This window comes from Callithrix jacchus, chromosome 4 (genome assembly GCF_049354715.1).
Source record: "Callithrix jacchus isolate 240 chromosome 4, calJac240_pri, whole genome shotgun sequence".
In the NCBI taxonomy this organism is placed as follows: Eukaryota; Metazoa; Chordata; class Mammalia; order Primates; family Cebidae; genus Callithrix; species Callithrix jacchus.
Window position 1 is genome coordinate 154986212 of NC_133505.1, and position 27910 is coordinate 155014121.

The following is a 27910-nucleotide window of genomic DNA, read 5'->3' on the forward strand; positions in this document are numbered from 1 at the left end:
TTAACACTGGAAGAACAAGGCCAGGTTCACTTCTGGGGTGACAGCTCAGTGCTTATAGTCCTGTAGGGTACTTGATAATTGAGATCCTAAACGATCTTTTTTTTTTTTTTTTTTGAGACGGAGTCTCACTCTGTCACACAGGCTGGAGAGAAGTGGTGCCATCTCAGCTCACTGCAATCTCCACTTCCCAGGTTCAAGTGACTGCCCTGCCTCAGCCTCTCAGGTACCCACCACCATGCCTGGCTAATTTTTGTCTTTTTAGTAGAGATGAGGTTTCGCCATGTTGGCCAGGCTGGTCTCAAACTCTTGACCACAGATGATCCACCCACCTCGGCCTCCCAAAGTCCTGGGATCATAGGAGTGAGCCATCACGTCTGAACTAAATGGATCATTTTTTCTGCTATAGAATTTTATTTGGTAATGATGTGCTATCATTTATGGTCCAAAAGCCAAAATCAAAAGGAACGTGATAATCACCTCTAATTCAGAAATTTCACAATCTCAATCTGTTGTTTCATCCTCTGCCTTTTAACTCTTCAGGGTCAGGAAACAACAGCAGTAAACTGTCCACCTTGGATCCCTGTGGTAGAGTCAAGGTACTCCCCAGTACTTCTGGATGACCTTGAGTCTGGGGATAAAGTTACACAGAGGGCTATCTGGTAAGACACTCTGGCTCTCTAGTTATAATGCTAGGGACATGAGTCCTCCTGCTTACTCTTCAAAAATCTGAGAAAAAAATTGGCCTTGCCCCAGTCTTTGGCAGCAGAATGAGTGCCCAGTATGAATCTTTGTCCTTAAACATTTATATTTGTTTTAAAGCCAATGGGAACCCCTGTTTTTCATTTTTGTCATTGTTGAGCTCCCTTTCTTTCCCAGAGTTGCACCAGATTCGAGGAAGCTTATACAATATCCCGTAAGGCAAACAGCCTTGGCTGCGGTCTCACCAGCACACCCCACTGTCCCAGACCACAGTGGCTCCTTGGACGCCCAGCGGTTCTCTGCTTCCTCCATGCCCTCTGGAAGTAGGAAAATCCTTGTGGAAGCTGTGAATCCCATTCCCGTCACTTCTCCTCCTGTGATATCCCACAAGTCTTCCTTCCTAGGGTCTTCTGTCTCCCAGAGGAAAGCCAGGGAACCACGCTTCTCTACGAGCTTTGGACCTTGCTCTCCTAGATCAGGGGAAGCTGCTTTTCCCTACACGAAAGCACCACCGCACCCCACCATGACTTGTTTCACAAAGACAGTCTTTCCTCAAATTCCATCTCCCCTTTGGAAATCAGGCTTTTAGAAAACACAATCTAGGAAGCCTCGCATGCTAGGTCTGTTTTCTACCATACTGAGGCATGGAGGCATGGAGAGACATAGTAAAAGGAGAAAAATACACAGAAGGAGAAAGAGGGGAAAAACTCTAAATTAAAACCTCCCCCAGCACTTTGGGAGGCCGAGGCGGTTGGATCATGGGGTCAAGAGATCGAGACCATCCTGGTCAACACGGTGAAACCCCATCTCCACTAAAAATACAAAAATTAGCTGGGCATGGTGGCGCGCACCTGTAGTCCCAGCTACTCGGGAGGCTGAGACAGGAGAATTTACTGAACCCAGGAGGCGGAGGTGATGGTGAGCTGAAATCACGCCATTGCACTCCAGCTTGGGTAACAAGGGTGAAACTCCTTTTCATAAACAAAAACAAAAACAAAAACCTCCAAACCTTGTTGCTATGGTGGTGATAAACATAGCACTTTACATTCCTGATGAGCATCTAGCCTGCTCTTCAAAAACTGAATGAACATTTTGCAAAGAGAAGGAACTTTGGGTTTCTTTTTTGTGTTGTTAAGATGGAGTCTCGCTCTGTCACCAGGCTGGAGTGCAGTGGCGCAATCTGCTGACTACAACCTCTGCCTCCTGGGTTCAAGTGATATCCCAGCCACCCAAGCAGCTGGGATGACAGGCACGCACCACTATGCCCAGTTAATTTCTTTTGTATTTCAGTAGAGACAGGGTTCACCATGTTGGTCAGGATGGTCTTGATCTCCTGACATCTGATCCATCTGCCTTGGCCTCCCAAAGTGTTGGGGTTACCGGTGTGAGCCACCACGCCTGGCTGAACTTTGGGTTTTCAATGCCCTGGTTTTGTAAAAAAGGGGCAGGAAGGTTAAAGGTTTATTTTCAAGGTACCACTGACTCACCCTTTACAGACTGCTCTTTAAATCATTTTAATTTGTTACGAAATGTAAATTGATTTTGCATCCTCTTTTTTCTGTAAATTGTCTGCACACAAGTACAAGTCACTAATACTCAAAAAGACTTGTTTTTTTTTAATTTTTGTTTTTTTGGTTTTTTTTGTTTGTTTGTTTTTTTGAGATGAAGTCTTGCTCTGTCACCCAGGCTGGAGTGCAATGGCATGATCTCTGCTTGCTGAAACTTCTCCTCTTGGGTTCAAGCAATTCTCCTGCCTCAGCCTCCCGAATAGCCAGGATTACTGGTGTGTGCCATATGCCCAGCTAATTTTTTTGTATTTTCGTAGCAACAAGGTTTCACCATGTTGGCCAGGCTGGTCTCAAACTCCTGACCTCAAGTGATCCACCCACCTCGGCCTCCCAAAGTGCTGGGATAACAGGTGTGAGCCTCTGCACCTGGCCTAAAAAAAACTTTGATAACTCTCTCTGGGAAAGGGTTAGTATTTACCTGTAGAGCCATTTTTGTGCTCCGGTGACCTTAGTTGAGTTCTTCATAGGCCAAATGGGCTGAGCTAGTGTCCCTCAATTTAGTAAATCACAGTCTTTAAAATGCCACACTTGTAAAACATTCATTTGACAAGTGGTTTTGCAAAAGTTGTAAAACCTTACAAGTGGATATACCAGGGATTCCTTTAAGTGTCAAGATGTCCTTGAGTTTTCAAAAAATATGACTCAATTTCGAATCATGGGTTTATTGTAGCTTTGCAAAAGTATATCTTTGTAAAGGTACATATACCTGTACTCAGTGAAATAAATATTAAGCCAGATAGAACATTAGATTTCGCCAATAGGAAAGAAGAAAACTCCCTGCCAGACCTAAATAGTTGTTTCACGTATTTGGAAGAGTTGCACAGTATGCAGGTGACTCACCAAGTCACACACACAGCACAGAGGTGGACTCGGTCATGAGGCAGGACTCGTACAACAGGTTCTGAAGGCGCAGTGGGTAATGAAGTAGTTAAGCTAAGGGTAGCCTGCCCCAGGCTCCTGGGGAAGGAAAGTAAACAAGGACTTTTAGATATCACCCCAGCAAAATCCTATTTTTCCTCTCGAAAAGTTACTATATGTTGATGAGCTTTCCCTTCTCCCAAGTATCTTGGTTTGTTAATAATTGTTTTTGTGTAGTTAAGCGGTTAATCTGGCAAAGCTAATACTAATTTGATATAGCCAGGGAACAGAGAAAATGTACCAGACATAACCGTTTTCCTGGGTAAAATTTCGTAAAACTAAGCATTTTAGAAAGCCCTACTCATGTTTAGATGTGAGAGGGAGGGTGGACTCTCCTGAAGGAGAAAAACTGTCCAAGGGGTGAATTCCACATTGGAACGATATGAGGCTGGCTTCTGATTTTCCACTCCAGGCTTTGGAGGTAAAGTTCAGCGTGCGACCACAGTTATGCTGTGTTTAAAGGGCCACTACACAGTAGGTCCTGTGGAATTAGGAACTGGCAAAGGAAGGGAGATGTGGTCAGAACACTCAGGAGAAGGCTGATTAAAGGGTAAACGCAGTTTTTGCATTTGAGTTTTGCTTTTCATCATAACCTTTTACAGCTTCATTGGATCCAAATATCCAAGAAATGCTCATTGAACATGTAAAGTCCACAGAAAGGACGGACCAGAATTCCTCTAGGTCTCTACCATCAGGCTGCATCTGGGTTCTGCCCTTCCTTTTTTGTTCCACTTGCAGGAATGGTGGGTAGGACTGTTCAATTTCTCTGCTTATAAGAATGTTTCTCCTGAGTATCATTAGAGTAATCGGTACAAGTGAAGATGAGTTGTGCTTAAGATAATAACCATAGATCCAGTTCTCAAGGATATTGTGAGGAAGTTCTGTCTTCTCCTGCCTCTTCTCAGAAAAAAGGAAGACTATTATAAGCACATATATCTTCACATGGCTGTTTAAAATCCTATTTTACCTGTTCTAACAAAGTGGCATGGAGGATGAATCATTTGGTCTCCAACCTTGGTTAATTTTACCCACAGATTGCCGAAAGTTTCCTTCCAGAACTTGCTCTTCTGCTTGCATGTCGGGAGTCCATTCTTGTGTACCAAACACACCTTAAAGTGAGCTGGGAGATTTATAATTACTAGAGTCAAAAAGAAAATGCCAGAAGGAAACTTCACCGCCCACTGAAGGATTGTTGTTGGCATGATGACTGAGGCGTGGCACCTGTGGACATGGCAGTGTGAGTTGCCCTGTCTAAGTGGCAGCAACGCTAGGGGATACTTTTCTTCTTTGACTTATATTATTATCTTCTTGAATGAGACATATCTTGGTTTTGAATCATAACTGTGAGAAATGCCCACACCCATCTCACCTCAACATATGTAAATTCCATTTCTCCCAAGATTCCCAGCTCTGAGGGAATGCAACCGTCAATATTGTGAAAGTGGCTCAGCTGAAATGTTTGCTTCCCTGTGCTCAGTCACTTGAGCAGCACGAGTGACACATCTGACAAGGCAGAAGGAGAAATTTATCCCTTCAATATGGAGCAATTTACGAGGGAAGCTGAGTTTTGGAGCAAACTAATGGTAAGTTGAATAAAGTGTTTAAATATCAAGGACATCACGCTGGCCATTTTCCTTGTGGCTTTCTATAAAATAAGATGAAAGGGAAATTTATAATCAAAGGATTGTGGTCTTGCTCATTACTTTAAGTGAAACATGCCTTCTACATATTAAATTTTGTTAGTGATAAGTGGCTTTGAATGAATCGTTTGGGAGGAACTTTGAAAAATTCTATTGATGAAGAATACTAACAGCTTATGGGCATGCAAGGCTTTATGACTATGGAAGCAATAGAGTTTGCTGGTGGAAAAGAATTCTAAGATTTTTAATATAAAGGAAGGATTTCTTAGAACTCTGTATTGGATTTTTACTTTTGGTTTTCTTTAACTGTACCTCCTTTAGGATTTTCTCTAAGTTGTGTATAGATACATATGATCAGAAGGGCTTAGAAAAGGAGGATTCTAATGTCTAACACTAACCTGTATGATTTCTGAACTGAACATATTCATATCTGCCATGTTCCTTTTATGTGACCAAGAACTGCTGAGTATACCTTAGTTGACATGGTACAGTGTCGAATGCATTACCGAATGCAGAGATTCCCTGACTTTGGTGATTCAAGCTGATCATGTCATTTTATAGTTGAATAAACTGAAGTCCCTCTATTCAAACAACCCATAGTCGGGCTATGAGATCCAGACCCCACCCCCACCCCCATTCCAGTGGTTTCTGTTGTTGTTGTTATATTTCACTCTCATATCATAAAATTTCATTTTGTTTTCTCCTTTCTAATGTAAATTTCAGCTTCACTGGAAATAAAAAAGTTCAGTTGCAAGCAGGTCATTTTTAGGCTGGATGATATAACAAAGTATCTTTCGGTGGCAACAGTCGGACTTTTCCCAGGCAATATGACCTATCTGCCTTCTTCGATGACACTAAGTTGATTCTGTGAACATCCTGAAACATTGGTTTCTAGAGTAGTCACTTCTGTTCCTTAAAGAATGTTCAGTATCTCTGATGTCTTCAATTATAATGCTATTTCTAAGCTGGTAAGCCATTCTGTGTGATTTCTGGAGAAAGGAGGGTAAAAAAAAGTACTGTTATTTCTAAACATAACTAAAAAGCACAATTTTCTGATCAATATCCAAACATTTAATACATTTACTTTTGTGTATCCAATTCTTTCACTCATTTACATAGCAGGCATATCAATACATTATATTCTGGAAACTCAATCATTTCTGTGCTCTTACAATACTTAGGTTTTTTAAAATGTCTGTATTTTTATTAAGAGTTCATTTTGATGAACTATAGAAAAATGGAAAAGGTTTTTTTTCTGCGTGTCCTACAGGCAGAGAGGAGCATCTGTGCACCAAGGAGCTGGGAGCCAATGTAGCAGTAGGTTCTGACTGATGCGAGTCTTAAACCTGCGGGGACTGAGCAAAGGCTCAGGAAATTCACAAAGGAATGAGATGTGGGCATTGGTCCTATCCACCCAGAACAGTCCCCAACCCCATTCCTGCCCAGGGAGTTTTCCGAATAAGATAGTCACATGAAAGAACTCTCGGACGTGTAAGCAGCTAAGCAGCTCCCATGCAAATTCAAGCTAGCCTGTTGCTTTGTTAAATCATGATTGTCCAAACTTCCATTTTGAAAATTCTGCCCTCATTTTGAACCTCTCTTTCACCCCTGGCTCCACCATGGCCACTGCATGTTGTTGCCAGTTCCCCTGGCAGGTGGGTGGTGGCTTCCTGTGAGACAGCCAGATCAGCAGCCCCAGAGACTGCCTCAGGGAGCTGGTGGCAACTCATTAGCCTCTCCTAAGCTCCTTCCAGGCTGTGTCATGGACAGAACACCTGCCAGCACAGACACCCAGTAAGAGGCACAGCCCAGGGCAGGAGGGACTGCAATTTACTATGAGCCGATGGCTACTCAGCCTGTGTGAACTAACAGAAATGGATTTTGGAGGGCCTGGTATATTTTCACAGTCTTTCTATCATAATGAATGCACCCAACCTCTCTGTGGTCAGCAGGTTGTTATCGGAATTGTGTAGATCGTAAGACATAGAGATTTAATAACAGGCTTGGCGCTCTGGTTAGTGAGTGGGCTGGGAGTGAGAAATCTAAGGCTCTGGTGACTTCCTACAGGATTTTGGACATTGTCTCTCAGCCTTCTCCACCAGGAGAATCAGAATGGTTCTTCCATCAAGAGTTCTCCCATCATTTTTTGCTTAGTGCATCTGAGTACTTGTATGTCTTCACTCTTGCAGAATACTTGAGTCACCTAGACATTCACTTCCATGTTGGACATAACTGGATCATGCTTCTCTCAAAGAGGATAGTAGTGACCCCTGGGAGCTCTAATTCAGAACCTTGCCTCCAAGTGCAGCCTTAAATCTCCAAGGCTGTGAGCTGGTCCAGGACAGTTGGTGGATCAGGTCTCCCCTTGCGTACAACTCAGTGCATGAATTCAACCTAGCACAACTTCAACAGCATGAACCACATATGAAAGTGCAGGCAGCAGAGGGCATGATGGCTCTCGCCTGTAATCCCAGCAATTTGGGAGGCCGAGGCAGGTGGATCATGAGGTCAAGGGATCGAGACCATCCTGGCCAACATGGTGAAACCCCATCTCTACTAAAAATACAAAAAAAAAAAAATAGCTGGGCGTGGTGGCGCACACCTGTAGTCCCAGCTACTTGGGAGGCTGAGGCAGGAGACTTGCTTTAACCCAGGAGGCAGATGTAGCAGTGAGCCAAGGTCGTGCCACTGGACTCCAGCCTGGAACCTGGTGACAAAGTGAGACTCTGTCTCAAAAAAAAAAAAGAAAAGAAAAGAAAAGAAAGTGCAGGCAGCAGAGGGCATGATGGCCATGCATGCTTATTTGGGGAAAGTGGACAGTGGTACCTCTGTACACAGTCCTGTCTGATCATCTCCTCCCAAGAGACCCCAGCCTTCTTTCTTGGTCCCCATCCTCTTTCTCCCAGTGAGCTCATCTGAATATCTGCCTCAATGAAGCATCAGGCAAGTGCTCATTGAGCCCAGGCTCTCTGACTAAATCCACTGTTTCTATGGAGAATAAGAGGAAGAAGATATGATCTTTACTCAGGAAGGTCAAACTGTAATTGTTAGACAAGACAAACATGCATGAAACAATTAGAGAACAGAATAATATATAATTGAGTGGCAGAGGGCATGGTTCAGAAATTAAGTGGAATAGCAAGTCTGAAGTCAGGGTAGTCTGTGAGGCTCAGAAGAGTCAAAGAAGCCTTCATGATGGAAACTGATGGACAGAATTTGAAAAGGAGAGGGAAAGGCACCCAGGTGAAGGGGATGGTGTTGAGTGTGGGAAGTAGAAAAGTTCCTTTTTAAAGTTTCCTTTCTTGTTAAAGAATAAGTGTGCAATAACTTTGTTAAGCCCTATCCTATGTAGCTATTAAACATGCCATGCTTACAGGCATGTGTTACATTCTATGTCCCTGTACTTTAACCAAAATATCTGTGCTGGACTTGCTCGCAGGCATCTTCCAGTTCTCCATGGCTTTTACCTGTTTAGAAAAGTTTTAAGTTATTACCCAATCAGATTTTAGTTTAGATTGTGAGGTCTGGCTCCAGCCAACAGAGATCAGACACAGCAGTAAGGACGACCTCAAATGATTAAAAGATCAATTTGTGTGTTTTCCTTTGTTCATTATACTCTCGTGGCATGATGGCTAGTGAGGGGACCCTTCCTGCAGCCCAGGAAGTAAAAAATTTGCATTGCTGAAAGATCCTTTTTCCCAGTGCTGATTTGTCTTTGCGGCACTGAGCATCTATTTCCAACATTGAGTAAATGCTGGGAGGCTGAAAGGCCTCTGGTGATGAGATACTACTGACTGACTGAACAGGAAATGGGTATGAGGGACTGGGGAAAGATAGAGAATCAAGCAGATCCTGGAGAGTCTTGAGGTCAAGCAGAGGATCTTAGACTGGGGAGGACATGGGAGCCACGGAAGGACTCAGAACAGTAGAATGGCTTGATAAAGGCCGCATTTAAGGAAAATGAGTCTGGCAAGGTAGATTGGATTCTGAAGAATATAGGGGCCAGTCAGAAAACTATTGTTACAGGACCTACACATGAGATGACAGTGGTCCCAGAGCAGTGTGGTACAAGTGGAAGAAGGAGGAAAAACATATCTTTAAGGTAAAACATGGAATACCAGTCGACTGGTGGGATTGTATAGGATACAAACTACATAAAGTCAGCCCCTTATGGAGATCTGTAGACAGCAGTCTATGTTTGCTCAGGATAAGAGAGAAGTATAATTATTTTCCATAGATTTACTCCTAAGACCAGCAGACCTGTCTCATACTTCCCCCCCTGTCCCTTGGGTTAACCAATCCCTTTCTGGATAATTCTCCGGGCATCAGTCCCCATCCTCAGAGTTCAGGCCATTCTCTTGCAGGTAACCCTCCTGCCACCTGGAGCATTCTGCTCCCTCAAGGCTCCTCCTTCATCACAGCTGGATTCATGCTCCTGAGGGTCATTTTCTTATGACCTGCTCCCAAGCTGCTGTTTGATGAACAGGAAACATTTTTCCTCTTTCTTTCTCACTGACTTTCCTCTTTCTTTCTCACTCACAGCCAGTGGTTTGGTTCTGTGTCCCCACCCGAATCTCATCTCTAATTATAATTCCCGTGTGTCAAGGGAGGCAGGCAATTGGATCATAGGGTGGTTCCCCCATGCTGTTCCCCTGATAATGAGTGAGTTCTCACAATATCTGATGGGTTTTGTTTTTATTTTGTTTTGTTTTGTTTTGAGATGGAGTCTCACTCTGTCTCCCAGGCTGGAATGCAGTGGTACGATCTCGGCTCACTGCAACCTCTACCCTGTATGTTCTAGCGAATCTCTTGCCTCAGCCTCCAGAGTGGCTGGAATTACAGGCACCCACCAACACACCTGGCTAAGTTTTGTGTTTTTAGTAGAGACAGGATTTCATGTGTTAGCCAAGCTGGTCTCAAACTCTAACCTCAAGTGATCCACATGCCTCAGCCTCCCAAAGTGCTGCAATTACAGGCATAAGCCACCATGCCCAGATGATTTTATAAGGGGTTCTTCCCCCTTTACTCACTCTTCTCTCTCCTGTTGCCATGTGAAGAAGGTCCTTGTCTCCTCTTTGCCTTCCACCATGATTGTTAAGTTTCCTGAGGCCTCCCAGCCATGTGGAACTGTGAGTCACTTAAACCTCTTTCCGTTATAAATTACCCAGTCTCAGATGTTTCTTTATAGCAGTATGAAAACAGACTAATACCCTGACTTAGTTTTATTTCTAGTGCGTGGGCCTCTCCCATTACTCCCTCTGTCTTTATTCACATCAATGTATCCACCGACTGACATTCGGCTGCTTGGCAGCATACTTCAGGTAACATGATTAACTTTTCTAGGCATATACATAGCTGCATTTGACATAAAGTATCTGCTACATACAGGAAAAAGAGGTACACAATCCACCTGATATTTTGAAAGTGGAAGCGAGCCAGCACAGCAGGTACACAGGTGATGAAAATTAAGGTGTTGTATGTTTAGACCGACAGGTCTTAGACAGGTTTCAAAAGAAATTTTGAATCACGGAAGGCAAGACCTCCAAAGGACCATTGACATGCTCTGTTTGACCTACATATTGTTTTGATAATTGTTGTTTTATTTACATTTTTAGAAAATATTTAAAATTAAGACATTTTTTCACATAAAAACCAGGGACTTTTTGTTTTTGAAACAGAATAAAAATATGACAATTATCAGTAGGCACTGAGTATAGCTGTCCCCTGTAGACAGGGTAAGCTTTCTCCTCCTTATCTACATTTTTGAGTACTTATTGGGGCCTGTGAACATTTCAGCTATGACCCCTAATTTAGCCAATCTCTCATTTTATAAAAAAGGGAAACTGAGGCACAAAGAACTGAAGTAACTTTTTCAGTATTGCCCAAGGGGCTTGGTATCGGTACAGGGATGAGAACTGAGCTTTGCTGGCCAGGCGTAGTGTCTCACACCTATAATCCCAGCACTTTGGGAGGATAAGGCAGGTGGATCTTATCCTCCTGAGATCAGGAGTTGGAGACCAGCCTAGTCAACATGGTAAAACCCAGTCTCTACTAAAAATACAAAAATTAGCCGGGCATGATGGTGGGTGCTTGTAATTCCGGATACTCAGGAGGCTGGGCAGGAGAATCATTTGAACTCAGAGGCAGAGGTTGCAGTGAGTCAAGATTGTGCCACTGCACTCCAGCCTGGGTGAGAGTGCATGATTCTGTCTCAAAAAAAAAAAAAAAAAAATGAGCTTTGCTATAAGGCCTTGCCCCCTTTTCTCTCTTTTGAGGACTGTAGTTGTTTCTTGAATACAGAATCCAAAAGGTTGGTAACTGGGGACAGAAGTTTGAAACCAGCCTGAGCAACATAGTGAGACATCATCTCTACAAAAAGTTTAAAAATTAACTAGGTGTAATGGTGCACACCTGTAGTTCCAGCTATTTGGCAGGTGGAGGAAGGAAGACCACTGGAGCCCAGGAGTTTGAGCTGTTATGAGCTCTGAGCCACACCACTGCACTCCAGCTTGGGTGACAGAGCAAGACTTCGTCTTGGGGAAAAGCAAGCAAGAAAGAAAGACAGAGAGAGAATGGAGGGAGGGAAGGGAAAGAAAGAAGAGGGGATAGAGAGAGTGGGGAAGAGAGAGAAAAAGAGAAGGAAGGAAAGAAGAGAGAAGAAAGGAAAGGAAGGGAGGGAGGGAGGGAAAGAAAGAGGAAGAAAGAGGAGGAAGAAAGACAAATGAAAGAAAGGAAAAGACAAAGAGAGAAAGAAAGAGAGAGAGAAAGAAAGAAGAAAGAAAGAAAGAAAGAAAGAAAGAAAGAAAGAAAGAAAGAAAGAAAGAAGGAAGGAAGGAAAGAAAGAAAGACTAGGAACCTGGAGAAACGCAAAAACCAGCATGTGGGAAGAAACTCATCAGTCAAAATTGATATTCTGAATATCAGTTGAGGAATATTGAATAGGTCACCCTGAAAGCCAGAATCTAAGAAACCCCAGAACAGTAGTATTTCTCATCTGCGACTCTTGATGGAGTTGTATTTTAAGTGATTGCACTTGCTACTTACAATGCCAAGAAGGAACATTCTTCAGAATTGGCTTTTTCCTTTGATTTTACTTCTTTCGGTTAAAACAAAAAAAGTGGACTTGCAAATATGGCAGTTGTGATTGCAGCATTTTAAACATTTGTATTGAAGATGTCTCAAATTTCTAAATGAAAGTTACTAATAAAAAATATTTGTGGATATTTTCCTGTTCAATTTCTCCTCCTAACCTATTTTGTGTTTTTAGAACTCTGGCCTGAAAGGTTGGTTCAGCTAGTTCGTCTTGAATATGTTAAAATGACATTGGCTGTTGGCTAGAAGCTCGAGGCTGCGCTGCCTCCCACAGACTGAGCAGTGCTGTGATCTCTGCAGCTCACAGGGCGAGCGGGAGGGGGCCGGGATCATCTGCTTATCATTATTCATGTGGCTTCGGCGACCTCTGCTGTGTTTCTGTCCAGTGCGATTCTGGATGCAATTCAGAAACACCTGCTGAAATCCTGGCAAGAGATCCAAGCATGTGCGAAGGAGAGGTGATTGGTGTGGCTCTTGAACAATGTGAAGGTCAACCTCTTGGCTCTCCGTTAGTAGTTATTTTAATGAAAGTCAAAATTCTTTACTGAGTGAATTTCAACACAGACTTCGCACGGGCTGGCGTTTCTATTTTTTGGTTAGTAACAGTCAAAATAGCCTTTTGTCTAAAATGGAAGAAAGATGGAGATTTGACAGGGCATTTACAATTGGAGGACAGACACAGAAGAGATTCTCTGTGTTCTTTGAAATATAGAGAAGCTTTAAAATTAATTTTTGATCTTTCCTTTCACTACTCCACCCATGTCCTCCTCAAAGAATCAGACCTCTGTGACTGCTTTCTTTTCTTCTGGGGAGATTTTTCTTCCTCCTTCTCAAGCTCTTAGAACTTTTGGCTGATGTAACAAGATCACTTCCTCTCCACTGGTGAGGCAGTTTCAGCCCCACCACTGAAGCTGTTGTATTCAGTATAGATTCTTCACTTCCATCTACCATGTAAATATGTGAGCTATAAATGAGAGATTAAAAAATCACCGTAGGCCCGGCACGGTGGCTCACGCCTGTAATCCCAGCACTTTGGGAGTCTGAGGTGCACGGATCATGAGGTCAGGAGGTCGAGACCATTCTGGCTGACACGGTGAAACCCCATCTCTACTAAATATACAAACATCAGCCGGGCATGGTGGCACAGGCCTGTAGTCCCAGCTACTCGGGAGGCTGAGGCAGGAGACTCACTTGTACCTAGGAGGCAGAGGTTGCAGTGAGCCGAGAACGCTCCATTGCATTCCAGCCTGAGTAACAGAGCAAGACTCTGTCTCAAAAATAAATAAATAAATAAATACTGTAGAAGGTTACCGTATGTAAAAAGGTCATTTGACTTTGGACCACACTGATTAATATTAATGATTACACAATAACTAACATGTATAGCAAATTTAGCTTGTGCTGGAAACTGTGCTGGATATTATCTAATTTTGTCTGCATAGGGCCCCTATGTTCCTCTAAAATGAATGAGGGTATTAAGGTTTATTTTTAGGGACTGAAATTTAAGAGAGATACAGGCAAACCCAAGCACATTGCTATGCAGGTGGGACCACTTGAACAGAGCAGTGATTCTCACACTTGTCCCTGCAGTGGAATCTCCTGGAAGGCTGATTAAACCCAGATTACTGGCCCACCACTGTGCACCTCCCCCCAGAGTGTCTGATTCAGTGGCCTAGGGTGGGGTCCCCAAATTTGCATTTTTCTAAGTTGCTGGGCAATGCCTATACTGCTGATCTCCGGGGCACACTTTGAGAATTGCTGTCCTAGAACTCAAAAGCGTATCACCCATGGAACAGGTGCAGTGATCCAGAATGCTTTCCATAGAGAAGAGACTGCTCTGGGGTGCCCAGAAGCCTCCTGGGGCCTGTCAAAGGCCTGGAGGGTGTTGGTGATAGCAAGGGTCTGAAGCAGGACCAGGGGAAGTGACACTGAGACAAACATAGGCTGAGAGTAAAGGAGAACAGATGGAGTGGGGGTTGCCGGGAGAGGCCACAAAAATAAAAGAAGTGGGGCTGTGCTTGAACATAAAAGCACGGCAGGTTGCTGAGCAGGGATTGTGCACCGGTGACCCTGAGGCTGGACACAGCCTGCAGATGTCCCCCGGTGGGAATGCACAGGCTGTGAGGTGTTTTACCTTGAATGCTATTAAAGATGTATATCCTCCAGTTCATCCCGTCTATATTATCTCTTAGCCCTTATGTAGTCACCCACTTATACTTACCAGCCTGACCACATGTGGTCCTGGAGCTGAAGGGTGTACATGCAACAGGGTGGTCAAGCAACAGGCAAATGCTGGATTCAATTTTTTCTTTTTTTTGAGACAGTCTTGCTCTGTTGCCCAGGCTGGAGTGGAGTGGCATGATCTTGGCTCACTACAGCCTTCGGCCTCCACCTCCCAGGCTCAAGTGATTCTCCCGCCTCAGCCTCCTGAGTAGCTGGGATTACAGGTGCCCACCACCACACCTGGCTAATTTTGGTATTTTTAGTAGAGACAAGATTTCACCATGTTGGCCAGGCTGGTCTCGAACTTCTAACCTCAGGTGATCCACCTGCCTTGGCCTCCCAAAGTGCTGGGATTACAGGCATGAGGCACTGCACCTGGCCAATTTTTTTTTTTTAATTATCTGTGATTTGAACTTCAAAGAATGAGAGTCAGGTTGCTAGGTGAATTGTTCACTTGTGGGTGGTAAACCTGCAGTGGTACACCAAAAGAGAGGACCCACTAAAAACTACTCCACAACAGAAGCCGACTCTAACATTGCCAGCCAGGACAGAATTTCCCAGTGTGCCCTTCTCAGTAGGGCACAAAGCTGGTTCCACATTAGTAGAGCCGACCCACAGGGCCTACGTAGCAAAAAGACATCCAAGGGCTGCAGCTGAGCCCACCCTTTCCATCTCCTCCTGCACACCACCCAGGTCTGCCCTCCCTGAGCCCTGGTGGGCTGTTCCATCCTGCTGGAAGACAGGTGGGCTCCCAGGAGGCTGGAAAACAGGCAAGAAGTCTTGGAAGGCAATTCCCAAGCCATAGCAGGAAGAGAGATAAAGGAGGAAGGTTTAGGACTGAGTACAAAATACCTGGCACCAAGAGTGGGAGATTCTTGTGAAGAATACCTTATATAGGAATTTCTGGGGAAAGAAAGAATATAAGACCGGGCATGGTGGCTCATGCCTATAATCCTAGCAACTTGGGAGGCCGAGGCGGGCAGATCACCTGAGACCAGCCTAGACAACATGGCAAAACCCCATCTCTATTAAAAATACAAAAAACTAGCCAGGTGTGGTGGGACATGGCTGTAATCCAGCTACTCTGGAGGCTGAGGCATGAGAATCACTTGAACCCGAAAGGTAGAGAGAGATTGCAGCAAGCAGAGATGGTGCCATTGCACTCCAGCCTGGGTGACAGAGTGAGACTCTGTCTCCAAAAAAGAAAGAAAGAAAGAAAGAATATAGAAAAATGGAAATTAGAGCAAGAAGTAACAAGAGCAAATTAAGAAATGGGAAATCTAGATATATTGTTATGAGAACTATATTGACTGTAATGGACTCTTTGTCCTTGAAACATTCCACATAAGAGAAAACTGGAGATATGCTTCAGAAGAATCCTTCACTGACCTGTCTAAATGGCCTGATTCCATCTTTTCCATCTTTGCCTTCTAGTTTTGGTCACCAAGTATTTGGCATTATAATTCTCAGGCCAACACACTGCTGTCGCCATTGTGAGAAATCTGGGGTGGAGGAGCAGTGAGTTTCCCCTCCTTACCTCATCTCTTCATTCACTCTCTCTCTTTTCCTTTTTCTCCTTCCTCCCATCTTCTCTCCCTCCCTTTCTTTCTGCTTCTCCTTTATCACGTTAAATGCAGCTGACTGCAAATAAGGAAAGGAAAACTTGGGGAACACTGTGGTGTGGGTTTCTTCCAATAATAACCTTGGCAGGTAATTTTTGCACATAGAGTGAGTCATTTTCTTATAACTGAGATCAGAAGCTGGATTCCTCTCAGGAGGAAAAACACTTATACTGACATGTTTATGTTTTGGAATAATAATATTTGTCCATGTGAAAATATGTGTGAGTCCTTTCTGCCACACCATCTGGCTTATAACTATTCATAATCCAAACAGTAGCAGCTGCTGCAGAGCATGAGAATGAGTTTTCTTGAAGTAACAATGGGCGAACTATTGGATGCCACACGTAGCTTTCACAGCGTCACCAGTTACTCACCAGAAACCTCCATGTCAGTCCACTATCAGTCTCTTCTGTTAATCCATTAGGTTCTTTATTAATGTCGCAAAAGCTCACTTTGCTATCTTCTTCCATTCCATCCAGTAGAGAAACTGTATCGTGTAACCTTACCCTCAACCTGTGGCCCTTGTACTTTGGGAATGTGCATGTGTTTTACCCAAAACCGTTGGCAACTGAAGGTGTCAGTTTGGGTTTTGTTGACTGATGACAGCTGTCAGAAAAATTGCAGGGAATTTTTGCCGCAGTTCTCCACTGTGGCTTCTTACACTGCTGAACCACATTCATTATGTATTTGTGGCTAATCAGACACATGGGGACACGGCAGCAGTTAATGATTCCCTCTTGGGCCACTTGGCAAGGCTTTGATGGCATGAAAGTGTAGGGTAACACTTTCTGCAGATCATTCAAATACGGTTTGCAGAAACCCTTGAGGTTTAAGAAGGAAGTGGTTTGTGGAATAGGTGCTGGATGCTACTGTTGAAACCACCACGATTGACAGAACAAAAGAGACCAATTTTACAGGGGAGAAGTGTCTGCAAGACTTGGTCTTTGTTTGGTTTTGCTTTTTCATTACATGGTCATTCTGAGTCTCTCCTAAAAGTTTTTGGAGGTTTTCAAAAAATAAAACTCTTGGCCGGGCATGGTGGCTCAGGTCTGTAATCCCAGCACTTTAGGAGACTGAAGCAGGCGGATCACCTGAGGTCAGGAGTTTAAGACCAGCCTGGCAAAAATGGAGAAACCCCATCTCTACTGAAAATACAAAAATTAGCTGGGCATGGTGGCGGGAACTTCACTCCCAGCTACTCAGGAGGCTGAGGCAGGAGAACCGCTTGAATCCAGGAGGTGGAGGTTGCAGTGAGCTGAGATCATGCCATTGCACTCTAGCCTGGGCAACAGGAGTAAAACTCCGTTTCAAAAAAAAAAAGAAAGAAAGAAAGAAAACGGTTTATGCTGATTCTACACATCACTATAGTAAGTATCCAGACCATTTGGTTAAAAAAAAAAGTCCTAACCCCAATGCCCCAAAATTTGTGCCCAAAACGAAAGTATATAAAATTGCGTCCGTTTTCAACACTTCAGTTGGTTGAGTCATAACAATACCTTGCATTTGCACATACGTTGTTAGTAATTAAGACTTTTTTTCCGAGAAGGCTGTCAGGTGACCCGCATCAGTGGGCATTCAGGAGATCGGGCTATTATCTCTGTCCAGCGTGCTTTGTCCTGTTCTCTTCACAATGGGTATCACTGATTTCCAACTTGTATCAGGCGTCTTCAAGCAGCCATTTGTTTTTTCAGATGTCTATTGGTCAGTCCTTTAAGAACCTGCTGCTTTTATCACAAGTTTTAATAGGGTGATTTATCAATGTCATTCTCCTTGCTCGGCAACAACAGAGCAGCTATGAGATATTATAGAAGTGGTCCGCATACCTGGCCTTTAAGCACACCCCTTTGACTCAAAATCACTCTTATACCTCTGTCATCCCAGAACTTGTCAAGAGGTCTTGGGTCAGCCTTAACTGGGTCTTGCACTTAGTTGCCCATCAGCCTTTGCCTTCAGGGTGCATTAGATAATTGTTTCATAAACTTCTTTTTTCCAAAAGCAGTATCTGCCAGCATTTCCAAGTCCCGTTTTGTGTTTAGGGGTTGCATTATGTGTATCTCTCGTTCTCATTTCTGTGTTTCTTATCATCATAATTGGCCTGACTCAGGCAAAGTAGGTGATTGTCTCTATACCCCTATCATGTGATGTCAGGGCTAAAGAGTCCTAATAGGTCTTCCTAATAGAGGATGTCCTATATCTTAACTCCCATCCTAGCCTTTCCTTAGTCCCTAGAAGAATGTCAACCTAAATGCTCAGCTCTGACCACCACTCCCCCAACCAATCCTGACCAGCCAGTAGTCGTTACAAAAGCAGTGACTCATCCTACTAACCTAAGCCTGGTATCTGCTGGGCCTGGCCAATTCCTGGGCACATTGCTGACCTGCCCTGAGCCTGTGCCATACTTAGCAGGTGAGCACACATGGAGCATTGCTCTCTGATTATACTGATGCCCTCTTGCTCAAATTCAGCAGCTCCACCACTGCTCACTGTGTGTGCAGCTGAGCAAGGTCTACCCTTTGCTTTCCATTGCCTCCGAGGTTCCTTCCCAGTTTGCCTAGGAATGGGCTGCATTATGATTTTCATGGGCTTTAGGCGCTTTTGCCTTCAGGAACCCCTTCCTCTGTAAAAAAAAAAATATATACAGAAAGTTGCATTTTACAACTGTCAGTGTAAAGACAAATAACATTCTATATTAAAACGTTTTCTTTGACATTTTTTTTTCTGACTTAATCTCTTTAAGAGAAAATTTATTTTAATACATTTTTATGGGCTCTTGCTATATTGTCATTAACCTGCTAAGCCTGGAAACATGACAGCTGTCAGTGCTGCGCCTGGCGCATGTGATGGAGAAATCAGCCCTACCTAGAATCAAACCTTCATAGTGGATCCTGTTACTTTAAATCAGGGTTTCTCAAAGCTCAGTCTTTTGCAACCCATATGAAACTTTATCCCATATTGCATTTCACCTGTCCAAGTCTTCATCTAACATTTTTCTTCAAATCTACTTCCTCTGAAATTTTGATAGCTGTATATTTAAGAAATTTAATGTCACTGGTATAAAGGCAATATAACTTGCCATAAATAGAAAATTTACATTAATACAAATTAACAGGCCAGGTACAGTGGCTCATGCCTATAATCCCTGCACTTTGGGAGGCCAAGGCAGGCAGATCACCTGAGGTCAGGAATTTGAGACCAGCCTGGGCAACATGGGGAAACCCTATCTCTACTAAAAATACAAAAATTAGCCAGGCGTGGCAGTGGACGCCTGTAATACCAGCTACTTGGGAGGCTGAGAGAGGAGAATCGCCTGAACCCGGGAGGTGAAGGATGCAGTGAGCCGAGATCATACCACTGCACTCCAGCCTGAATAACAGAGTGAGACTGCATCTTAAAAAAAAAAAAAAAATATATATATATATATATATATATACAAATTAACGTAAGTACATTATGCATGTTTTAAAAAAAATTGTTCATGTTCCACCCAACTCCAGGCATTTTGCTGTCCTCAGCACCTCTTGTCCTCTAGTGATCCCTGTGGACCTAATAATTGGGTCAATCCCTAGCACAAATGGGCCCCCTGTGTTCAGAGTTTTTTATTTGCTCACTGTCTACCCACTGACACCCCACCCCCCTCCAGGCTCCTGCTCCAAAACAGATGAGCCAACCAGACCTTCCCAACCAAATTAAGCATTGGCAGAGCATCCCCTCACATTGGGTTTTCCTGGGAACAGCACTGTCTGTCCCACCCTGATTTTCCACGTTCCCCAGAGCAGCGCTGTCCATGCCGACTTCCCATGCTGATGGAAATGTGCTGTCTCTGCACTTGCCAACACAGTAACTGCTAGGCGCAGTAACTACCAAGCATTTGTAATGTGCTAGTGTGACTTAGGAACTAAATTCTTCCTTTTATTTCATTTTAAATCATTTAAATATAAACTCTACAGCCTCATGTGGCTAGTGGCTACCGTACTGAACAGGGCAGCTCTGGATGCTGTGAGTTAGACTGATGACTGTCCTCCTTGGGTTCTAGATCTCCATCCTGATCAGTTCTAAAATTCTTTCCCTTTCCCTCAGGTCTATTTTGCCACGTAGCCAAGCTTATTAGTGAAATGATGATACTTAAGCTGTTATGAGTCATTTACACCTTAGTGTGAAAGAAGGCTCTGGGAGGAAGTAAGGCAGAAGGACACACAAAGAGAATATGGGAGCCCTGTGTGCTGCCTCAGGACCTAGGGATGTTGGTGGGTGGAGATACACACAGAATGAGGAGGTCCATCAATTTGTCCCTGCTTTTCAGTTATGCAAGAATGCCCAACACCAAACCATATTAACATTTTATTTCCTGAATTTCTTCTCTTTGTCCCTTGTAAGACATTTGTGAGTCAGAGTCAAGATTCAGGTTCAGTGTAAGCCATCTGCTCAATCGTTTGTCATTCACCTTCTGAGCTCAGAAACTGCTTGAGCTGGCTTGAGTCCCCAGACTTTAGTTCAAGTGGGACTCAAGCCAGTGTGAAGCGATGGTATTGAATTAGATTCATGACAAAACCTGGCACTCTCTCATCAATCCAATGAGGCCCAGAGACCCATGACTGCACTTAAGTAGACCTTTAAGGATCATGGCAATGGCACACATCTGTGTAGCATACACGTGGATGACCACCCACCCATTCCTGCCCCACCTCCTCCTGCTTCCTCACCAGCTGAGGCCCCTTTCCGTGTGGTGCTCAGCCTCTTCTGGGAGACCATAAGCTCAGGATGTCAACACTATATGGAGGTCACAGGATGAGATGGTAAACCTGATTAAGCCAATCAGAGAATTCCTCTTCCCTAGCCACTTAATGATTTTGGAACAGGAAAATGACCTAATGCTGGCCAGTGAAATGCTGAAGGAAATCTGCTAAAGGACTATTAGGAAAACTTTCCTACTGACAAAAAGAGATGCATAGGACATGATCCTTCTCCCTCCACTGGCGTCACTGGGTTCACAACTGAAGTCAGAAGCTACAGCAGCCATTTGCCACCTTTGAAGTGCAGGGATGACATCTGGATGGTGGACGGGAAGAGGGGTCAGGGTCCCGGACAGCAGAGTAGAACTGATAAACCTCCTAGGAGGTTAAGGCATTCTGAATTCTTCTTTTCTTAGCGGCCAACATCATTATTATTGATAAAAGAGTAATCAATGATGGCATTTCTATTGCCTCTAATTTGACTTAAACTTTTGCTTCCTCACCCACTCCAGAAAATGAGGAGGGAATGAGTTTGGCTTTTTCCTGCTTTGTAAACTGGAGCAATTCTCTTTTCTGGTACCATTTGTTATTTCACTTCTGGAATGCCTTTCTATATAAATCACTACCGAACTTTGCCTGTTTCTTCATCTTTGACATGGGAATAAAGGACTCAACAACTGCACTTTCAACTGTAGAGAAACTGATACAGTTACTAATAACAATAAATCCCAAATGACACATTCTAAATAGCAGTAATAAGATGTGGCCATTTGCTATAATGCCTTAATTACAAATATAAAATACGGTTTTATTAGCATCCTTAAAAATAAGGTCTTTTTCTGCTAAGCATAGATATTGAACTTTTGTTTAATAGGCAGAATTCTATTTCCATTGCACAAAAGACACAAATAGTAGCTTTCAAAGCAAAAACCCTTCAGGTAATCTGTCTCCACTAATGCATGTATTGATACACATGCATATTTCCCATTAATACTAATAGAACTTAATGCGCCTCTATAAATCACCTGAATTTTGATTCAGTGTGAATCTGATGCCAGATGATTCAAGATGAACTGACAAAGTGTATTTGTCTGGAAGCTATTCCATAATACACCTTCATCTCATAGCCGAATTCCTGTCCTGTGACTGAAATATTAATCAAAAGCTGTTTCTTCTTGCTCTCATCTCCCACACACTGCCTCTTACCATCAGAAGAGATGAAGTCGACTCATCTATGTGACTGGTACCTCTACTCAGGCAAAATCGAACATTCTATTGAATAAAATAAAGAGGGAATGAACAAAGAAGAGAAATTCAATTCATAAGTGTTTTTCTTTTCATGGGAAGAAGTATGCAGGGCTTGGTTAAATCGAGTGTACACATGTTCTTGAGTCCTGGAAGGAGTTCTGGGCCACACAGCCAAGTGTGAGGCACCACACATTTTTATTCCCCTCTGTGTCCTTACCCATTGTCAGCTGTACCAAGCGTCGTACCTCTCTGTATCTCAAGCCTCCAGAATAGCAGATTTTGCATCCAGCATCCATGGACTCTGGGAGAAACGCATTTTAACACCTCTCAGAATGGTGAAGGGCTCCTCAGCCTGTATGCCTCCCTCTTTCAAGCTCAGCTGTTCTGGGTGCATCTAACTTCAGCTTGGTTTCCTCTCTGATCTTTCCCCTCTCTTACTAGGATTCCAGTCATAATGATTGCTCTTGGAGAGGGTCTTTGGTTTTACTCTGCTATAGGTGAAAAAGAAAGAGTGTGACCTAAGAGAAATGAAACACATACCCCCAGTGTATTTTCCCCAATGTGTCTTTCAGAGATAGCAAAAGCAAGCATCAGACAGAAAGGAAAATGTAGATTATAAGCAAAAACCCTACATAATCTTTGTTTATGGCTTGACCACATATTGAAATTATGAAAAAATAGCACTGAAAGGGCCTTTGGCAGTATATTACAGTAACGTTTTACCCAAGAGCTGTGACTTTTCACAGTGGCCAAGCCAACTATGTTGCCAGGGTATTTCACACAAGCCTGGCAAAGACTGCTGATGCCCCTTTTGCAGATAAAGGAACTAAGGCTAATTGAATATGCTGCAAAAACAGGCTGGGCATGGTGGCTCATGCCTGTAGTTCCAGCACTTTGGGAGGCCAAGGCAGATCAATCACCTGAGGTCAGGAGTTCAAGACCAGCCAGGCTAACAACATGAGGGAATGCTGTCTCTGCTAACAAAAAATAAAAAAAATACAAAAACTAGTCAGACATGGTGGTACATGCCTGTAATCCCAGCTACTTGGGAGGTGGAAGGAGCAGAATCGCTTGAACCTGGAAGGCAGAGGTTGCAATGAGCCTAGATTGCCCCATTGCACTACAGCCTGGGCAACAGAGCAAGACTCTGTCTCAAATAAATAAATACATAAATGCTACAAAAACAACATCATTGCTGTCTAAACTAATGCATTAAAAGTCATTTGTTTTTTTCTCTATTCCAAGAAAGTTGGGGAGTAATTAACTATTGAACTGCTTGAATAGGCTTTCAAATTCAAGGTGTCTTAATTCCCAAAACTTACATGACACCTCGAATGAATCTTGAGGTCTACAAAACCTTTCAAAGTTAGTTTGGTCACTATAATCTGCTTGAACCCAAGGGAATGTTGGGATTAATGAAGCCCTAATTACTAGTAGTTGAGGATTCATGACAAAGGTATAGAATTCAAATATTGCTCTAAATTGACATATTTTCTTAAATGGAACACATTCCATCCTGGTTATTGGGATGTGTTGCTCAGTGTATAAAATTTAATGTTCTGTTAAAAAAGAACACATTGTTGAGTGGAAGAGCTTATAACAGTCTAACTCTGTTATCCACGTCCAAGGGAAATATGATTATTTGGATTATGAAGCTAGAGCCCAGCCATCCTCACCCTAGTGGCTTCTTATCAAATGGTGGATATCAGATTTAGGAGCAACTAAAGACGTGCTACCTACCTCAGAAAGAATTACATTCATCCATTCATTCAATCAACAGTTTACTACCTATCTGCTGTGGACCAGACCCTGTGCTAGGAATAAATACAAAGAGAAGACAGGTTCCTACCCTTTGTGGGTCTCCCAGACTGACAAAGAAAACCCTTTTGAAGGGCACTAAAGGAGGCTGGGCACAGTGGCTCATGCCTGTAATCCCAGCACTTTGGGAAGCCAAGGTGGGCGGATCACCTGAGGTCAGGAGTTCAAGATCAGCCTGGCCAACATGGTGAAACCTCATCTCTACTAATAATACAAAAATCAGCCAGGATTAACCTGAAAGCAGAGGTTTCAGTGAACCAAGATCATGCCACTGCACTCTATCCTGGGCGACAGAGGAAGATGCCATCTCAAAGGAAAAAAAAAAAAAAGCACTAAAGGAAGGTACCAGATATTTATTGGAGCATTTATATAGGTTAGTGTCTATTTCATAGCTGAGGCCCAGAACATTTAAAGTAGCGTGCCCAAGTTCACACAGTATGTGAGAGAACTAGAAACCCAACCCCTGTGTCTCATCATGCTCTTTCCACGACACCAGTGATAAACTGCATGATCCCCACAGCCATATGGTATGATGTGGGTGACCTGTGATGGCTGCTGCCTGTCATGACTGCCACCATGCACTGGAATCATCTCCCCAGCTGTTATACGGATGCTGGAACCCCCACGTTCCTTCTCTCAGGACACTCTGCAATGGGGAAGAGAAGCCAGGAATGCCGGCCTCAAGAGGATCTGCTGCGTCATTGTCAAGCCACCTGGAAGCAGCTCTTGGTCATACCTGGGTAGGATTGAGGAATGTCCCCTCTCCGCTTCAGGAAAAGAGTGTTATTCTAGCCAGTGAACCAACCAGCGTCACTGGGAGTCACTTTGATAGCTCCCCGAGAATATATTGGGCAGCAGACGGCACTGGAATAGCAGAGCTGTGGCCAGAAGGTTTGCCCAGGGAATTGGGAGTTTAGGAGAGCCTGGAGAAAAGGGAAACTGTCTTCACCCAGAGCATCGGCAGGAAAGAGGAGCCACGAGATTAAGCCAGACACTAAGCAAAATGAGCATGAAGGTAGGAGAAATACACGCAGGAAGCAGGTGCAGCCAGGGGGCAGCGCTGATGTCAAGAGACGGGAAATATGGGGACAGGCCAATGTGGATGGCTCAACAGTGATTAAGAATTAGGACCTTAGGGACTGAAGAAAGTAGGCTTCAACCAACAATTGTTGAAAAAAGATGTCTATAATTGCTTCTTCTCAAACTCGAAGTTCGAGATTCTCTGAAAGCTGAGCATTTTTAGTGGCAAACCCTGTCCCGCACTGACGTAAGGCTGTCTGTAACCTTCATTCCTCTCCCTTAATGTGACTATTCATGGTGTTTTGCTACAGAAATATGTACATATCTGATTATGGATGATGTGGGTGGTATTATAGCATACTGAAGATAAAAATAGAATTACATGTATGAAACTCCAAAGCCTGAATTTCTAAACACATCTGTTCTCAAAGGTTTCCAACAGGGGACTGGGGTCATGGGCTCAATTCCTCATTATCTCATTTAATCCCCACAAGAATCTTAAGAGGAAGGTATTATTTTTATCATTTTGTAGATGACAAGAGTAAGATAGGGAGGCATTTATTTGACCCAGGTCCCGCAACCAGTGGAAAGTAACAGAGTGAGGCTTGAACCGAGTTTCTGTGCCTGAGCCAGGCATTCTGCAGACAGGGACTGCAGAGCAACAAGCAATGGCTTCAGGGAAGGGGACTCGGGGACATGGCCAAGCTTCTCCTGATAAGTACAGGATAGCTCTTGATCCTCCTTTTATATTCTCCTTCCTCTGCCTGTGACATCTTCCATAGTTTTGGGTTTTATTTCAAAAGAAACAACTGCTGGACGAGAGCCTCCTATCAGCATGAAGTTCTAGCAATGCTAAGTTAGAGTGAAATCAAATTTTAAAGAAAACAAAACTCTAGTGTCTTTCAGATACATCAGAAGACCCCTAAGACCACAGTTTTGAAACTTTAAGCAGTCTCCAATTCCTTTGCAAACTTGATGAGGGCAAAGAACCGTCTCCATGGGATACTGCACAGACACCTCCACAGACTAAATTTTTCACTCTATTTCAGAGGCTCCTACCCACGAACCCCAGATTCAGAATCTCTGTTCTCAGCTTTGATGGGATAAGTAAATTTTCCATGACAAAATTAATAGCAAAACAAATTCAACTGGAAAGAGTCAAAATTATATCAATGAATATGTCAGTGACTCTGTGGTGATGTAATTGCTGAAGAAGCCTGGAATTCCCTACCCTAAGGGTGTGTGTGTGTGTGTGTGTGTGCATGCGTGTGTGTGTGTGTGTGTGTGTGTGTGTGTGTGCTGCAGTGCTGAGAAAAGCAGGGCAAAGGAAGGCTCAGGGGATCATTTTCATTTCTCAAGAAAATTGCCCATACGGGTATTATTAAATCCTTTACATTCTTTTGACCTCTCTGCTCTTATAAACAACCAACTGGTCAGTCCTGAAAACAGGCACTAGATTAGAGGTTGCTTTCAGTTCAGGATCTCGTCGTGATCTCTGGTCTGTACGTGCTTAGAGACCTCAGATCTCCTAGGCAGGTTCCTTTTCATCATCTGCAATACTAAACTCTCACACCACTGTCAGGCCCCACTATAAAAAATCTCCAGCTGGCATCTTAACTGTCTGGTTTATTTCCCCATTGCTCTTGATTTACTAGGGTTCTAAGTCATTATTTTCTAAAACTAAATGTTTCCTAGTCTTTTATATCTCTGCTTGATAGTTATGATAACCTGCTCCCAAGAGTATAAAACTAGAAATGATGAATAGAAGAAGTGTGTTCACCATTAGCCAGCACAGAAAACAGCTTCTTCTCAGAAATTCAAAAAGTTGATAATGGCAGATTGGGGTTTTTACATGATTACCTTTATGACAGTTCTGTCACTCCACACCAAATGCAATATATTCAGGCTGGCTTTTCTCTGACAGGGGTATCCATCGCTTGTGACACTGGACTGATGTCTAATTCTGATTTGCACATTTGGTAATTGATAGAAACTGATGGGGCGTGCATGTTGACGTGAAGCAAAAAAAACCAGGCATGTTCATACAACATGCTTGTGTGCCCCTTATTTCCCACGTGTTAATACTAGAAGATTAAAAGATAAATGCAGTTGAGTGAAAATGGTTAAGTTCTTGAGCTCTGTAGTTAATTTAACCTGAATCTGGATATTGACCACTTTTCTGCTATATAACTATAAGTAAGCTGCTCTATATCTTTACCTCATTCTCCGGCATTAAAACTAGTATTACTCCATAGAGGAGCTTTAAGGATTAATTGCGATAATACATGTAAAGCACTTAGGACAGTGACTAGTTGAGTATGTGTTTGCTATCATCAATATTACCTCTCAGAATAATAATGTTTTCCCAGCTCTGTTCTCCCACCAGATCCCTCTCCAGCATTGTTTGGGCCCAAATACAACGGAGCCCCAAAATGTGCCAAGCTATAGATTTGGTATTTCTCCCAGCTCTGATACATCAGAGAATTAGTGCATGGATGAGGGAGGGGGGAGGTAATTCTCATGTTACCATAGTGATTTCCATGACGTGAGATTTCATGCCTCCATTACACATAGCTTTTTTTGTGTACTGTCTAGCAGTCTGTAGGTGCTCAATGTGTTTCTGCTGAAGTGAGCTGAACCAGGAGACAAAGAAAATGACTGTGCTTATTGTACCTGCTTGCACTCTGGGGCCATCCCTGCCCTGGCCCTGTGGTCATCACTGGTGGATGCACGTAGAAGAGTCATTCCTGAACAAAGCATTCTGAGGGGTCTGGCAGGCTCATCCCTATCACCCCAGTGCCCAGGAGCCCAGAGACGCCTGGTTCATGTGGGATCATCACGGGAATTCTGCCGTGCTGTCACCTGGCCCCGCAGAGAGTTAGGCAGAAGACTGTGAGGGGTCTGCCAGCATCTGGACAGGCTCCCTGTGAGAAGGGCCACTCGCCTTGCTTTATACTTGTGTCAGCTTTAAATTGCTTTCAGCCTAAAACCACGTGTCTTATTCCAACTGAAATTCAATAGGCATCTGAAAAACAAACAAACAAACAAACAAAAACCCAATTTGGAAACCAGTAGGAAACCCAGTCAATAGCTATCTTAGCTTGGCCAAAGTGTGGAAATCTTAGTTTCTTGGGAAACTTACCACATTTCAAAATCTATATCCCACTGAGGCAGTCATTCTAGAATAGGAAAGGTTAATAAGACCTGGTATGTTTAAATCATGGTAAATAAGTCTTCCACAACTTGGCTCAGCCAAAGCTGACACTCTGGGCTTCTTCTGTTTGGGATGGGTGCTCTGGAGGGGAAGAAGGTTGTCCTCATGAGGACAGACA

General features: G+C 43.4%; 1 protein-coding gene across 1 annotated transcript in view; it reads left to right on the top strand.

Annotated features, from left to right (window-relative positions):
• The first annotated feature begins 4611 nt into the window (after window positions 1–4611).
• SASH1 (SAM and SH3 domain containing 1) overlaps window positions 4612–27910 on the top strand; it is a 361653-nt gene continuing 338354 nt past the window's right edge. Inside the window, exon 1 of the mRNA XM_078370272.1 lies at window positions 4612–4768. Within this exon, the coding sequence (XP_078226398.1) occupies window positions 4724–4768 (45 nt within the window). The 5' untranslated portion in view covers window positions 4612–4723. The remainder of the gene's footprint in view (window positions 4769–27910) is intronic.